Source organism: Natator depressus, chromosome 5 (assembly GCF_965152275.1).
Source record: "Natator depressus isolate rNatDep1 chromosome 5, rNatDep2.hap1, whole genome shotgun sequence".
Taxonomy (NCBI): Eukaryota; Metazoa; Chordata; order Testudines; family Cheloniidae; genus Natator; species Natator depressus.
Genome location: NC_134238.1, coordinates 132,719,213 through 132,734,344, shown reverse-complemented (window position 1 = coordinate 132,734,344; position 15,132 = coordinate 132,719,213). Strand labels below are relative to the sequence as shown.

Genomic DNA, 15,132 nt, shown 5'->3' with positions numbered 1-15,132 from the left:
CAGAGCCCGTCTAGGATATATGGTGGTAGAAACAGCGGCAGCCAGGCCCCACTAGCTCTCTGGTATGCTAAACAAGCAGTGTATTTCCCCCAAAAGTCCTCACGTAGAGAAGACTTCTGAAATACTAAGCTGCAGCCCGAAGGGCAGCAGACAGCTGATGTCATAATCAGTGATGTCAGTGGCATGAAAGTTCCAAAATTACCCCTGGTATTTCTCGGCTTGCCATGGCTTCTGCCAGTGCAGTCAAAGGGAATCAACATCTATGACAAAAGGAAAGGAAATGTCAGTCAAAGGAAGCGCCAGCTCTGTGGCGGTAGCAACAATCCAGGAAGGTCCTGCAAAACGGGCGGTACTAGTTAGGGCCAGTAAAAAGCCTAAAGAGAATAGCGCTTCATCAACTCAGGGATGCCCCAAGATTGTGAAGGAGACTAGAGCAGTGATCATAGACATTGGCACAGGTTACTGTAAGTGTGGATTTGCTGGAGAGCCTCGTCCCTCCCATGTTATTTCATCCACAGTGGGCAAGCATTTCCAGGAGACTGCTAAAACTGGGGACAATCGCAAAGAAACCTTTGTTGGAAAAGAACTTCAGGATGTGAAAATACCCCTAAAACTGGTCAACCCCTTGCGACATGGCATAGTGGTCGACTGGGATTGTGTCCAAGACATTTGGGAATACATTTTCCACAAAGAGATGAAGATTCAGCCAGAGGAGCATGCTGTCCTGGTATCCGACCCTCCACTGAGTCCTACCACCAACAGGGAGAAATATGCCGAGATGCTGTTTGAAACGTTCTGCACTCCTGCCATGCATATCGCCTACCAGTCCAGATTATCTATGTATTCATACGGAAAGACCTCCGCTCTCGTGGTAGAAAGTGGCCATGGCGTTTCATATGTGGTCCCTATCTATGAAGGTTATACTATGCCAAGCATTACTGGAAGAGTAGACTATGCTGGATCAGACCTCACCCATTACCTCATGAAGTTATTAAATGAGGCTGGGAAAACATTTACTGGGGAACAACTAAGTGTGGTAGAAGATATCAAGGAAAAGTGTTGCTATACGTCTCTGGACCTTCAGCATGACATGGGTTTGCCTCTCCAGAAACAGCAGGTTGATTATGAACTTCCAGATGGGCACCTAATTGCCATTGGCAAAGAGAGATTCCTGTGTGCTGAAATGCTCTTCAAACCATCCTTGATAGGATCACAGCAGCCAGCGCTTTCACTGCTGACAATGACCTGCCTCAATAAATGTGATGCTGATCTCAAGAAGAAGCTGATGGGCAACATCTTGCTGTGCGGAGGTTGTACCATGCTGAGGGGTTTCCCTGATCGCTTTCAGAGAGACCTCACCAAGATGTGCCCCAATGATGACCCCATCGCAGCAGCATCCCCTGACAGAAAGTCTTCTGTCTGGACGGGAGGGTCAATTTTGGCATCACTCAAGGCCTTTCAGCAGCTCTGGGTTTACAGAAGAGAATATGAAGAACAGGGTCCTTTCTTCATCTACAGGAAATGCTTCTGAATACAAAGTGGACAAGACTGAGCTTAGAATCAACACTGTTGCCCAGAGTGGACTGTAGATGTCTAAGAACCTCTGTTTCTTTCTCAGATACTGGTAACAAACCAAGCTACTAAAATGAAGTTTGGATCTGTGTTCCCCTGTGGCTGTATTAAATGCTCAGAGCATTCTGTGTTGCACATTAACAGCTTTTATCTCGTCTGTTTCATAAGAATTTTCACTGTAGCCTATTTGACAAAAGAGGATTTACCAGTGTAAAAGGGATATAGCAGTTGGTACAGACCCATTGTCTATTGCAGTGGGCTTCAGCCTGTGGTCCAGGGACCCTGGGGGCCACAGACTGTCTAAGATTTCCAAAGGGCTCCCCAACTCCATTTGAAATTTGTTATGGATCCTCAAATGAAAAAAGGTTGAAAATGCCTGATTAAGCGATGCAGAAAAACAGCACCACTTCCAGCATCTACAATGAGCCTGCTGCTGACCACCAGCTATGGCCATAATGAAATTTTTCTAACTAATGGGTTACCCCTTAGTGCCCAAAACGGATCCGGGCTGGCAGACTAGTTTCAGAGTAACTGCACGTGTAGCTCTGTGGTCCACTCCAGGAGTGCTAACCAGGTCTCCCGCAACAACCTGTCTCGGGGCAGGGACCTTTGTCCCACGCCTTTCTGATTGGAGGGGTTTAAGGGCGCACAGCCCCTGCCTTACATTGCGATATCCTTAGCAAGCCAGTCTGCCTAAGGGCCTGTGCCTTGCTTTCTTTGAGGCCTATGAACAGTGTATAGCCAGCACTTACAAGTTTCCACACAGCTCCTTCAAAGCAAGCACAGTTATTCTTAAGGTGAAAGAATTACAGCTGAATCATCATAAAAAACAATAGCTGGATTTAAACACGCTCCATAGGGCCCTAGTACACTGAAGTCTTTCCAACCCTTCCACAAGGGTTGAGGCCCCCTTGGACAGAAGGTCTTGTCCATTTGCTGGATTGGCACAAGGTGTTCTTTCTAGTTACAGTGCAGCCCTTTTACACCAAAAGCCCTTTCTTTTGTCTGCTGGTCTCAGGAAAACCCAGTAGGTGCGAGCTGTTACCAGGGGTGGTATGTCTTGGGGAGGTGAGGGAGATGTTTACAGCTTGAGTGAGTCACACAATCACCCTCCCATTTTTAGAGCCTTGCAGAGCTGTGGTCACCCTTCTCTGTGGAGTTGCACACAATCCCTGGCCCAACAGTCCATAAACCATTCATAACCTACATGCAATTGCAATATCTGTCACCCTCAGACTGTGGAGTCCCAGTGGAATTCTGCTAGCCAAGTGTATGAAGTGTACAGGAGATTTGCTAGCTGTAGATTTATTCTGTCAGCCTGATGGAAATGGTAAGTCCCTCCCTCTTTTAGCACATCACTTGTACCTGGAGATGGCTTGTGTGTGCCAGCCCTTTTCCCAGGATATCCGGGGAGAACATTCAGACCCCAGCCATATGAAAGCCCATTCCTGTATCCAGGAGTCTGTGGACAGTCTGATTTGAAGCACTCATGCAAAATAACACTTGTCCAACAAATCGACTCAGGGCAGTTTGGAGAGACAGTTTAAGCAATATCATCTTTATTATGCCATGTTTTGGGAAGAGGAGAGGTTCTGTACAGTAATCACTCTGACAAAGCACAATGTGCCATAGGCTGCTCTCATGTACAGCAGTGTAAACCTAGGGCCATACTTGCTCCTGGTGTAAACTGGCATAGATGCACCAGCTGAGGACCTAGTTGCCTAGAGTACAGTAGCTCTAGTGCAGTCAATGGTGGGACCGGGGATTGACTGGTGTAACAAGACAGGATTTGGCTAACGTCTTGTAACAGCCACCCAACGTCAAACGGGAAAACAAAGCTCAGTGCAGCAGGGAGGCTGTGGCTCTGTTGAACATTCTTAAAAAATGCATCAGCTGGACTCCAGGGACACAGGATCCAAAGGGTGAACCTGGGCGATGTAAAATGACTGCAGTCTCTGCACAGCCATGGCAGCAGGGATGTACTGCAGCCAGGACGGCTGGCTCGGAAGTGGTCTTAGGGGCAATGCACCAGAGCTGCAAAAGGAGAGAGGAAGAGAGTTGGCAGATGTCCAACTCAGACAGCACCAGTAAGGGCTTCTCTGTGGGGACTGCCTCTCTTCTTGTTCTCCAGGGTTGGCGAGGACAGATCTACAGTTTGTGTGGCTGTGTAAGTGTAAGAACAAAATGAAGGGGACGTAATGAGCTCACAATAAACTACAGTTGAGAGTCCAGCAGGATTTCTTGGCCTCAGGTTACTGTAAGAGATTCAGTTTCCACTGGATATTTTTATTGAGTTTTGGAGGAATAAGAAGTTCTGCATCTGAAAAGCAAGAGAAGAGAAGGTAAGGTTCCCTGAAGTTCTCTTAGGAGCTGAACACTAGAAAGCCTTCATGACTCTTCTTTTGCAGGCCATAAATGGTTGCTGACAAGCTTTCAAACAAGACGAGAGTTTCTCTTTTAGGAGAGGTTTCAGAGTAGCAGCTGTGTTGGTCTGTATACGCAAAAAGAAAAGGAGGACTTGTAGCACCTGGAGACTGGCTTAAGGGTGTTGAAGGGAAGTATGTCCAAGTGCGGCTCAACAGGACCACTCCAGTTAGAGGGCCTCGAAGGGCATGTGACACGTATAGATTTACAACTTGGCCAATCTATTTTGGGACTGAGGTGGGTTTGCCAGATTTCACCCCAAGCAAAAACATTTCTACAGATACCATTGTGATGCTAGACGACCAGGTGCCAGCTGAGCACTGAAATTCATAGCTGGAAACCAGACCAGCTCACCTGTTAGTATAGCTCAAGACAGGTGTTAGACTTGTAAGGATGTGTTTACACTATAAAACGCTTGTAAGTTGCTGTATGCAACTTGTAATGCTTGTATCCCATGCTATAAGATAATATGCAAGTTTTGCTTTATAACTGTAAAAATGCCTGCTCTGAACTTGTGAACCAAGGTAGGAGAAGTGGCTTCCCCGCCCCTCAAGGAGGACCACCAAGACAATAGACCCCTGTGAAACAGACTGGGTTGATGGCCCTCTTACACCCATGCAGGTGCTACGTGCAAGAAAACTCATCCCATCAGCTTGAATTCTGGAAGAAGGAAAAAAAGACAGCTGACATGAAAATTCTTCATCTCTTTGCTATTTGGACTGTCACAGGGCTGGAGCTAGGAAACAAAAGCAGAGATCCCCAGGCTCAACCTGGGTTAGCCCTAAAAGACAATCAGTGCTGACCGATTACTGCAACTTGTCACCTTTTGGAACCACAGACTAACTCATTTGTGTATATACGTTGCCTTCTTTAACCTGTAAATAATTCATTTCTTTTTCCTAGTCAATAAACCCTTAGTTTACTATAGAGTTCACTATGAGCGTTGTCCTTGGTATGAGATCTGAGGTACAAACTGACCTGGGGATAAACGTCTGGAATCCTGGGACTGGGAGCAATCTGAATCTTTTGTGATTCTTGGTATAAGCAACCATTTATCACTTAGTCCAGCTTGCCTGAGCGGCAAGATAGACTGGAGTGCCCAAGAGGACCCTCTCTGACTCCATGGTAAGACTATTTTAGTGCTTCAAGAGTTCACATTTGTTACTGGGTTGGTGAAATCTAATTCTAGAACATACCAACAGTTTGGGGGCGTCTGCCTGTTTTTGACAGTCTGCCCTGAGGTAGGCACTCACAGTCATGAACAGTTCCAGACAGCACGACAACCATCATCACCAGTAAACCCTCTTTGTTGCAAGGCAAATAAATGCTTTCTAACAAAGTCCCTAAAATATCCCTGCCCCTGACATTTCAGTTTTTCATTTTCCTCTTGAAAGTGCGCTGCTGCTCTGAAGAGGAAATCCAAACATGGCATTGTGGAGTTCTAAGTTCACCAGCTCAATTATTCCCTCTCAAAGGTGTACACTTGCACACGGAAAACATTTCTGTTGACAGTAAGCCTGCAAACCCGACATGGGACCGAGTCAAGCTGGACTCTTTCCTTCTTGTAGATCTCACTAGCAATACCTGCTCTTCAGGCTAAAGCAAATTCTTCAGGACCCCAGTGCAAACCAACACTGCAACAGGTGAATACAGGTTACCAGGGGTGGTATGGCTTGGGGGGGTGTAAACCTAGCCCTGATGATCATTCGGACAACGTTCCGAAGGAGCAGAATGCTGCGGTGGAAGTGGCTGGGTTCTTCTGAGCCAGTGCTTACTCTAGCTGAGAGATCTCCCCTGGCAGCAAAAGGCTTAGGAATAAAGTTGAGCAAATAATCGATGTTTTGGTGCAGAGATCCAAATAAATAAATAAATAAATAAAATCCAGTTTAATATATGGCACCAAACCAACTTTTTCCATTTTTTTCCATCAAATCAAAGACTCAAGTTTCGTTTTGAATCGACTGAGACGTTCTGGGTCAATTTGAAACTAAATGGGGTGCGTGTGTAGGTGGTTCGGCTAGTTTGTTTCAGGGCGACCGAAACAGGTTGGGTGACAAACGGATTCCTCCCGCACGAGCTTGTTGTTTTGATTTGCTCACTTAGGGGTGTTTTCCCACGCTTTTTAAAACAGGCCACATTTGAATTTAACACAAAACATTTAGATTTTTTTTTTTAATTGTGTTTTTTCTTGGCCAAAACAATTATTCATCAGCCCAAATTTCTGGATAGCTTGGAGGCACCAAAAATGCATTTTTTGACTAAAAATCTTGTGTGTCAAAAAAACATCATCACCCAGCTGTCCCCAGGAAGCCTACAGCTCCAATTTCTCAAGGTCCTGACCCAGCAACAGCCAACAGTGGTAAACATGCACCCAGGAGTGCATGGGCAGTCTTCCTTTTTCAGCATTTCACAAGCTACTGTTGGGTTCCTCTAACTTGGTTGCATTTCATCTTAAAACAACATTAGACAGGTTGTGGGGCGAGCTCTACCAGGTGAGTTTTTATTAGTGAAAGAGTAGATATAAATGATCTAAGTCAGACCACAGAAATCATCTCCCTTCTCCTTAGATTTCCAGCTCCTGAGAAGCAGGTACCTGGTTTGTCTAGTCAGGTGTAAGTGCCATGCACTCCTAGGGCAACAACATTGTCACAGGAATTCATGAAGGGAAAGTGTAACCCTTACAAGAGACATCTGTTTAACGCCAAGAGGGAACATCAAAAACACGACTGACCTACCACATCGACCTCCAAACTGCGTCACTAGGCCATAGCTCTATAACACATCCAGCCCTAGTGACGCTACCATCGGAGATACCCTGTACCTGCGATTAGTATGCCGTATCCTTTCTTTAACTAACCTTGTACTGCAGGAGCTGCAATTCTTTGCTGTTGATAGGCGGCCATAATGCTATTTGCAGTTGAATTGGGGCCCAGGACCTGTAGAATAGGCAATACTGGCATATCAGCAATATTCAAGTCCTTATAACAATGAAGCAGAAGATTCCAAAACCTAGCTCCCCAAGATCCACCCAACCGGCAGTTCTGCCTGTTGCCACTGAAGAAGTTAGTGCTCCCTTTGCAGGATGGGAGCTTGCTTGACACTGCCATTGGATTCAAAGGGAGATCTGCGCTCCTGCTCCTCCCCCCCATGCCAATGCTTGGCATTTTCAGCAGATGATGCTAATGGCACGTATCCATCCATCTGCAGCTCAACTTATGGCTGCCAAGGCAGCTGCTATGAGATTCAGAACCAGTGCAGGGGCTCTGTGACAAACGGTGTGATGCGACTGTTGCATAGAGGGGAGTGCAGGGAAGTAAAGCTGCACGACACTGTGCTGCAATCTGAGGGCCCCACCAGAGGAGACAGAGCACCCGGGGAGCACCACAGATCACAGACAGAAAGAGCTGGTGGTTAACATGGAAAGAGCCTACAGAAGCCCTGTGCAAAGATAGCAATAGGAGCTGGCAGGAATGGCATCTCTGGAGCACCTGGACTTTAGGACCATGCATGAGATCTTCTCCCCACTCCCGTGCCAGCCCCCTTTGCTGTGGCAGTGTTGCCAATTCTTGAGATTTTATCACAAGTCTTATGATGTGTGTGTCTGTCTTAAAGACCCAGCTCTCAGAGGCAGGTGACTGCAGGAGAACCTCAACTTGCATTAAAAATAAGTTTCTTGCCCTGGTGCTGAGGGAGAAAAGTTTCAAAATGTGACCCAAGTTAACCCTAAAGGCTGGGGAACCAGAAAGCATGGAAAAAGAAACCTCACATTTTCATATTTTTAAAGAGTTTTGTGATTTTTTAAGCTTGTCATGATATTGACCACTGGCAATACTGTAGAAAGTCTGAGTTAATTCTCCATCTCCTCCTCTTTCTGTCCCATTCATCATGGGGCATGTATACATTGTACAAGAGCAAGGGCATTAAAGTGACTGTATTGGTAACATTAATATTTGAAGTCCAATGGAGGTAAGACACGTTAGTGGTCAATTCAGGATGTTAACAGTTCAACCATTATAAAGATTTCTTTGCTCTTCTTTTATATGTTTATAATTGAGCATATTGCACTCATATCCACAAATTGCTTCACTTAACACAGTGCACTGAATATAGAAGGAACACACAAGTCACCAAAGTCCCCTAGCGCTATCGAGCCAGTTGGATCACTCCCAACTAGCACCGGAGATAGCAGGCAGTGCCCACGCTGGTTGGCAGCCAAGGGTCTGAGCCGTGGGAAGATGCAGCACGCCTCTAGAAATACACTGTTTAGGAGGTCTATTTGACATACTGCAACAAGGGGCAGATCTGGAGGCCTACACTGCCGCTGACTCCAGTCCGTTTATCTGAGTTAAAGACTCCAGGGTTTGTCTCTATAAACGATACCACAGCACCACAAATATGTAAGCTGCAAACAGCGACTCAGGTCACAGCCATCAGGGAGCAAGCACCTACTGGGTTAGCAGGATTCTGTTGCAGGTCTGTGGTCCAGATTTCCGGGAGTGACCTCTCTATCAACTGCAAAGCCTCTTCCAGGGCCTGCTGCAGCTGCCTGGCCAGCTCATCGTAGCCAAAGAGCACAAGCCCCTTCAATAAGCTGTGCACTTCACCTGTGAGGAAGAGATCAGGACAAGCTCCATCACAGCGATCAACAGTTCGCTGAGCAAGCCATGGGGCTGTTCTAGCACTGGGGACAGGGTGAACGGAGCAGTGGAACACAGCTGCTGTTACCCCTGGGGCCAGGTGGGCTCAGCATGAGGGGAGCTCTCTTCACATTAGCACAGCCCAGCTCTTCTCACTCTGATTCTTTACACCGGGGGGCTGGGACTATTTTTTACTCATCAGAGCAGTGACAGCTGCAGAGGTTTGGAGCAGCAAAGCCAATCAGTAGCCCTGATCCTGGCTCCTTGCCAAGGTGTCTCTGGGGAAGAGGCTGCTCTCTTCAGCGACCCTCCCCCACTCTCGAGGCTTGGGCGGTAGCTACTCTTTGCAGCCCATCTGTCAAGATCCAAACGTGGCATCTGGCCTCAGACCGCCGCACAAGCCGGATGCTGGCTTGGCTCAGCCAGGGGGCCTTACCCTTCATGTTCTCAGTAGTGCGGATGTTTTCTCCCAAGGCCTCTAGAAGGGCCAGGTCCTCCAGAGGGCTTCCTTCTTTCAGACTGTGCCGCTTGCGCTCTGCCTTGCGACGGTTCTTGGAGGACCGGCTAGAAGAAAGGAATGTCCAGTATCACCATGGCCAACAGAACAGGACACAGCAACCAGCATTTCTTTTCCCTCTTACAAGAGGAAGTCATAATCCCCAGCTGTCCCGCAGTTCCTCCCCCCGCCCACAATGAAGCCTGCAAACAAATGCATCTTACCGCGGTAACGTACACCTCTTACTAAAGCATGCAAGACACAGGTGGGCTGCCAGCCAAGGCACAGACTGAGGGCTGGCTTCCCACCTGCACTCATTGCCTGCTGGGTGTGGCTGCCAAGGAGCTGGTCCTGAGGATGGGTCTGTGTTTGCTTTGGTGCTCCCTAGAGTAGCCGAGCAGCTGCCGTACAGGGGCTACACCAGCTTCTATAGCAGCTGGACAGATCCAGCTGCTTGTGTCACGGGAATGGCACTAAGGGACTGGACTGCAGCAGAAACTCTGGCCCAGCCTGCAGGACCAGCTTGTCTGCAGCGCATTTCTTCTTCTTTTTAAACCAAATTATACAACTGCTGGTGCACTCTCATGTCTGCACCCATAGCCCCGCAGTAGTGAGAGTCCATCGCTGCGTGAGTAAGCATGCAGATGGACTTAGATACAGCCGCGCATTCCACCTCTCGTTCCCCCAGTACAGCATGAACAGCTGCAATCTGGTTTGAGGGCAGGGACGTACGCAGATATCCTCGAGTTACTATGCGAGTATTTGCCACTCATGTCACTGGCTGTCACAATGCTGCTGGTTTCGGAAATAAGGTCTGCCTCCAGACAGTTTGGTGTCTCATCATCTGCAAAACAAATTAGCAACAAGTTAAACCTTCCCCTGGTCCCCAATGAAGGTGGAAGTTATTTTACAAGCACCAGAGGAAAAAAGAACAGCACATGGTTACAGTGAGAGCAGGCGATGCCAATGGGCAGTCCAGGGGAGGGACACAGGACATCCTAGCTCCGAGCAGGGTCTGTCTGGAGAAGTCTAAGTACCATGGACATATGGAGAATAGGACCATTCCCCATTTATCTCCAACTTTCCCTCCACAAGAAACAGTCTTACACGGGACCTCTACTGATGGACGAGGACCCTGGTGGCACTGGGAGAGAGCCCCTGTCCCACAGTCAGGTTCCCCCAGGACATGGCAGAGGAAGAGAATAGGCGCAGTAGAGGGGCAGGGGTAAGACACGGCCCTCATGCCCCTACCCTTGGTGGTGATCATGATCTTTCAACAGCCAAGTCAGAGGGAACAGAGACTTAGGTGGGCTACGTTTACCCCTGCAACAGGACGAGGAGGTTACTTACCTGTACAGTACCTTGAATTCAAAATGTTTTGTGGGTATGAGTGTTCCCCAGAAGGATGTGCGCGCACCTACACACTCTTGCCGGAAGACTGTAAAGCAATGTCTGCAGGCCTAGCAGAGCAGCTCCTCATGGTCCTATACCAGGACACATAGGGAGGTGCAGACCCACTGCCACTCAGTTCCTTCTCAACCACAAAGTCAGACACCACGGCAGAGGGGAAAGGAGGGCAGGAGGCGGAGCACCAACTGGGATAAAACATCTCGGAGAACTCATTTCTGTGCATGTAAGTAACCTCTCCTTCTTCGACTGTGTCCCCTTCTGGGTGCTCCATCGTAGCAGACTCCCAAACAGTAACTCAGCGTGGAGGGGGTGGTGAGGAGGCAAATCCAAGGCAGACTGGAGGACTCACCAAGTGAAATGTCAGCTCTGAAAGCTGGTAAAATAATGCAATGCTTGGCAAATGTATGGATGAGGACCAACTTGCAATCCTGCAGATTTCCTCAATTGTGAGATCTTTCAGAGAAGTTACAAACGTGAACTGAGGTACAGGGGAGCGTGCTGTCACTCTATGAGGGGGTTGTACTCTGGCAGTCTCATAGCATGTTAAAATGCAACCCGAGACCCACTTTGATAATCTTTGCGTTGAATTGGGCTGCCCTTTCATCCTTTCAGCAAAGGATACAGAGAATCTGGGAGAGGTACTGAAGGCAAGATTCCTGTCTGGAAGCATGAGGCTTTGGATAAACACTGGTAGACTAAATTTCCTGATTAACATGGTATTCCAAAGAAACCTTAGGGAGGAAATGAGGATGGGACATAGTGTGACAGTCTCCTTGTAGAAAGTAGTCAACAGTGTGTCTGCCATGAGTGCACCAAGTTCTCCCATTCATCCAGCCAAAGTGATAGCTATAAGGAATGAGGTCTTGAGGGAGAGGTGCACAGATAGTTACTGGTTTCCTTAAAAAGTACTGAGTACAAAATTAAGGTTCTATGGGGTAGCAGGCTCCATACAGGGGGAAACAAGTTGTATAAGCCCTTAAGGAACCTGGTCGTAATAGGATGAGCAAACACTGAAAAGCCCTCAATGGCCAAGTGGAAGGATGAATCTGACTGAGCTCACTGCCAAAACTGGTGTCTGAGGCCAACTGGTAGTCTAGGATCTTGGAGAGTAGAACTTCTGAGGTTTGACAAGAGTTAAGAGAACACCAGGGATGGAAATGTTTCTGATTCTGCAGGTAAATTCTGCAAGTAGTAGGTTTACAGGACACACTTCTTGAGGGGAAGGCAGAGAGGTATTGCTACTGAAAGGTGAAGGAGGTTTGAGAACCACACCTGCTGCAGCCATGACGATGCCATGAGAATAAGCCTTGCTCTTTCCTGTCTTAGTTTGATCAAGGTCTTGGGAATTATAGATGGAGGCAAGTAAATGTACAGCAGGATATAGTTCCATGGTGTTATCAGGGCATCTCCCAATTAATTGCAGTCATGTCCTCCCTTGGAGCAAAGATGTCCACTCTGGGGAGACCCCACTTTTGGTAGATGCTGTGGAAGACAGAAATTTTGAGTTCTCACTCATGGTGCTGATGCAAGTTCCCGCTCAGGGAGTCTGCAATTGTATTCTGGAGGCCTGGTAGAACTCTCAATGGCTGATCTATCTGATAGGAAAAGCACAAGTTCCAATTTTAGCAATTCTACACATAAGGAATGGGAACTTGCTCTTGCTTTGTTGGTTGATATGACACATTTCTGCCCTGTTGTCCAACATTATCCTGACACAGTGGCCCTGTATGTCGTGAAGGAAGTGTTGATAAGCATAGCAGATGGCTCTCAGTTCAAAGGATGTTGATGTAAAGCATAATCTCTTGTGAGGACCACCTGCCCTGAGCTGTGGCCCCTGAAGGTGGCCCCCCAACCCAAGAGAGAGGAGTTCACGGTGAGGATGGGGGTGGAGAGTGAAATGGGGTTCCCTTGCAGCGGGTCCTTCCACCAGCTGAGCGCCCAGAATTCAGGGGTCCTGTTAAGCATTTGGAGAGACCATGCCTGTGCCACATCTGAAGGCACCTGAAGCACGGTCTTGCATGAGATGCGACAAACATGGAGGCCAACACATAGCCTAGGAGTTGTAAGGAGGTCCTTGCAGCTGTTTGCAGACTGCCTTGTAGTATACAGTTTAAACTGGACACGGGGGAGAATCTTTTTTTGGAGGTCTCCGGCAGCTAGGGATTCTGGCTCCAATGCAGTATATTCTCTAGACTGGAGTCGGTGTAGATTTCTTCAGATGGATACAAAGACCCAGGAAATGAAATGGGGGTAGTGCCTTTGAGGTTGCTGACTGGCCCCTAGAAGGGATGGACCCCAAGAAGCCAGTCATCCAAGTATGGTACTTCTGCGATGATCCCCTGACGTAGATGGGCTGCTGCCACCAAGCGGACCTTTGTAAAGGCCCCAAAGGGGAGGACTCAGTACTGGTAATGATCTGAACCTATCTGGAAATGTAGAAAATGCTTGTGGATCACTACAAGAAAGTAGGTGTCCTGGAGACTGAGGATGACGAACCAGTCCTCCAGATCTAGGGATAGAATTATGGTGGCTAGCGTCACCATCCTGAAGTACTATGAAAGGACACAGGTATTCAATTTTCTGAGACCAAGTATTAATCTTCACCATCCGCCCCCCTGGGAACTTGGAAATAGTTGGACTAGAACTATTGGAATAGAACTGAAACTCAGGGGAACTGGTTTGATTGCCTCCAAGAACAGGAGAGATTGGACCTCCTGCTTTAAGAACTCCTTATGAGAAGGGTTCCTGAAGAGGAACGGGGCAGTGGATCGAATATTTCACATCAACCACCTCTAGATTCCATCTTTCTGATGTGATGTGCTTCCAGGCAGACAGGAAGTGGGATAATCAGTCTCCAAAAGGGGGATGGATGGTAGAATGTACAGCAGAGGATCTGGGGAAACAGGCTGCTCAATTCTCTTGACCACACTGTCTGTTAGAAGGAGGTGCTGATTGGTAGTGGTAGAGGGTAGTGGTCTCCTTTTGTGAGGTTTGGCTCTCCCCCTCAAAGGCTCCGAAGGCCTAGGAAAGGCCTGTTGTGGGTGGTATTGGAACCGTCTGGAAGGTTGTGTGTTTGAGATCTGCTAAAATGTCTTTTTGTTGCAAGCACATAAATTCCCAGTGACTGCAGGGTTGCACTTGAATCCTTAAGGGTATGCAGTGAAGAGTCTGTATCCGCGCTGGAGAGCTTGGGCTGTTCTAATGGAAAGTCTTCAACAGGACTGTGACCAGTAGGTCCGTATCGGGTCTGCTGGGAGTGTAAACTGATGCCAGCCACGTCTGCAGGGGCCTGAGGCGTAGGTGTGTGTGCTGGACCACGTCAGTACATGCTGCAATGTGGACTAGCAGCTTGAGGCATACTCAGGCACTTGTCGAGCCAGTTGTCGAGGTGTGGGTAGATCTACCTCAACGTCTCAGGAAAGCGGCCACTACTGCCATATGCTTCAGGAAGCCCCTCAGAGCATACGGAAGGCTGAAGGGCAGCGCCGTGAATGGTTAATGGCCCACTATGAATCAGAGGAATCTCCTGTGCCCATGGGCCCCAGACAATAGAAATATGGAAGTAGGCATCCTTTAAGTCGAGGACAGCATACCAGTCTCCTGGATCCAGAGAGCAGATGGAGACCAAGTCGTCCATGTGGAACTTCAACTTCTTGAGATATTTGTTGAGGCCACACTAGTCTAGGATGGATCTGAGGCCCCCTTTGGCCTTCGGGATAGGAAATATCAGGAATAAAACCTCTTTCCCCTCATATGTTGAGGAACTTCCTCTATGGCCCCTACGCATAGGAGGGTTTCCATCTCCTGGATGAGGAGATGCTCATAAGAAGGGTCCCTGAAGAGGGACGGGGAAGGGGAGTGGGAGGGAGGGATGGAGAAAAACTGCAGGGTGTAACCAGCTGTTATGGTGCTGAGCACTCAACGGTCCAAGGTCACCTGGATCGATACAGTGAAGAAAGGAGACAAATAGTTCAGAAACAAATGGGGGGATGGATCCTAAGGCCAGACTGGAACACTGTCCTTGGCGTACCCTCAAAATACCTGCCATGGGCCAGCTGGATGATGCGTGGGACCCAACAGGACAGCCGAGGAGGATGGGGTGGGTCAGTAGGGTTTAAAGCCTGTCTCTTTTCTTGTAGGAGCTCTGCCACAGTGGACCCGAAAATCTAGGCGGTGGAGGTAGCCAGAAATGTTTCCTCGAGGCCTTCGGTGTGTACAAGCTCAAGGAGCAAAGTGTGGCACGGTAATCTTTCAGGCCATGCGGCCTGGTATATGTCTGCTCTGAAAGTACAGCGTTGCCCTCAAATGGGAGGTCCTGAATAGATTGCTGCACCTTCTGAGATGGCCCTGAGGATGGCAGCCACGAACTGCATCGCATGGACACAGTGGAGGCCATAGATCTGGCCGCTGAATTGATCACATCCAACGCTACCTGGAGAGGGGCTTTGGCCACTGGCTTGCTCTTCTCCAAGATGGATGCAAACTCTTGTCTGAGCTCCTGTGGCAGGGAGTCCTTAAATTTAGCCGTGGAGTTCCAGATATTTTAATTAAGGCTGTGAATCATTCACAGAGATCACAGAAAGTCACGGACCT

The 15,132-nt window shown here is 48.2% G+C and overlaps 2 protein-coding genes across 7 annotated transcripts in view; one reads left to right on the top strand and one right to left on the bottom strand.

The window, feature by feature from the left end:
- Positions 1-280: 280 nt before the first annotated feature.
- ACTL7A (actin like 7A) lies at positions 281-1,531 on the top strand. The gene has a single exon (XM_074952157.1). It carries the CDS (start codon positions 281-283, stop codon positions 1,529-1,531), a length of 1,251 nt encoding a protein of 416 aa, XP_074808258.1.
- Positions 1,532-3,115: 1,584 nt separating this feature from the next.
- ELP1 (elongator acetyltransferase complex subunit 1) overlaps positions 3,116-15,132 on the bottom strand; it is a 113,893-nt gene continuing 101,876 nt past the window's right edge. For all 6 annotated transcript variants that reach the window (XM_074953692.1, XM_074953694.1, XM_074953693.1 and 3 more), the window contains 5 exons: positions 9,862-9,973; positions 9,070-9,197; positions 8,446-8,600; positions 6,854-6,932; positions 3,116-3,892 (listed from right to left, as the gene is read on the bottom strand). In XM_074953692.1, coding sequence (XP_074809793.1) covers positions 3,825-3,892; positions 6,854-6,932; positions 8,446-8,600; positions 9,070-9,197; positions 9,862-9,973 — 542 coding nt within the window. In that variant the 3' untranslated portion in view covers positions 3,116-3,824. The remainder of the gene's footprint in view (positions 3,893-6,853; positions 6,933-8,445; positions 8,601-9,069; positions 9,198-9,861; positions 9,974-15,132) is intronic.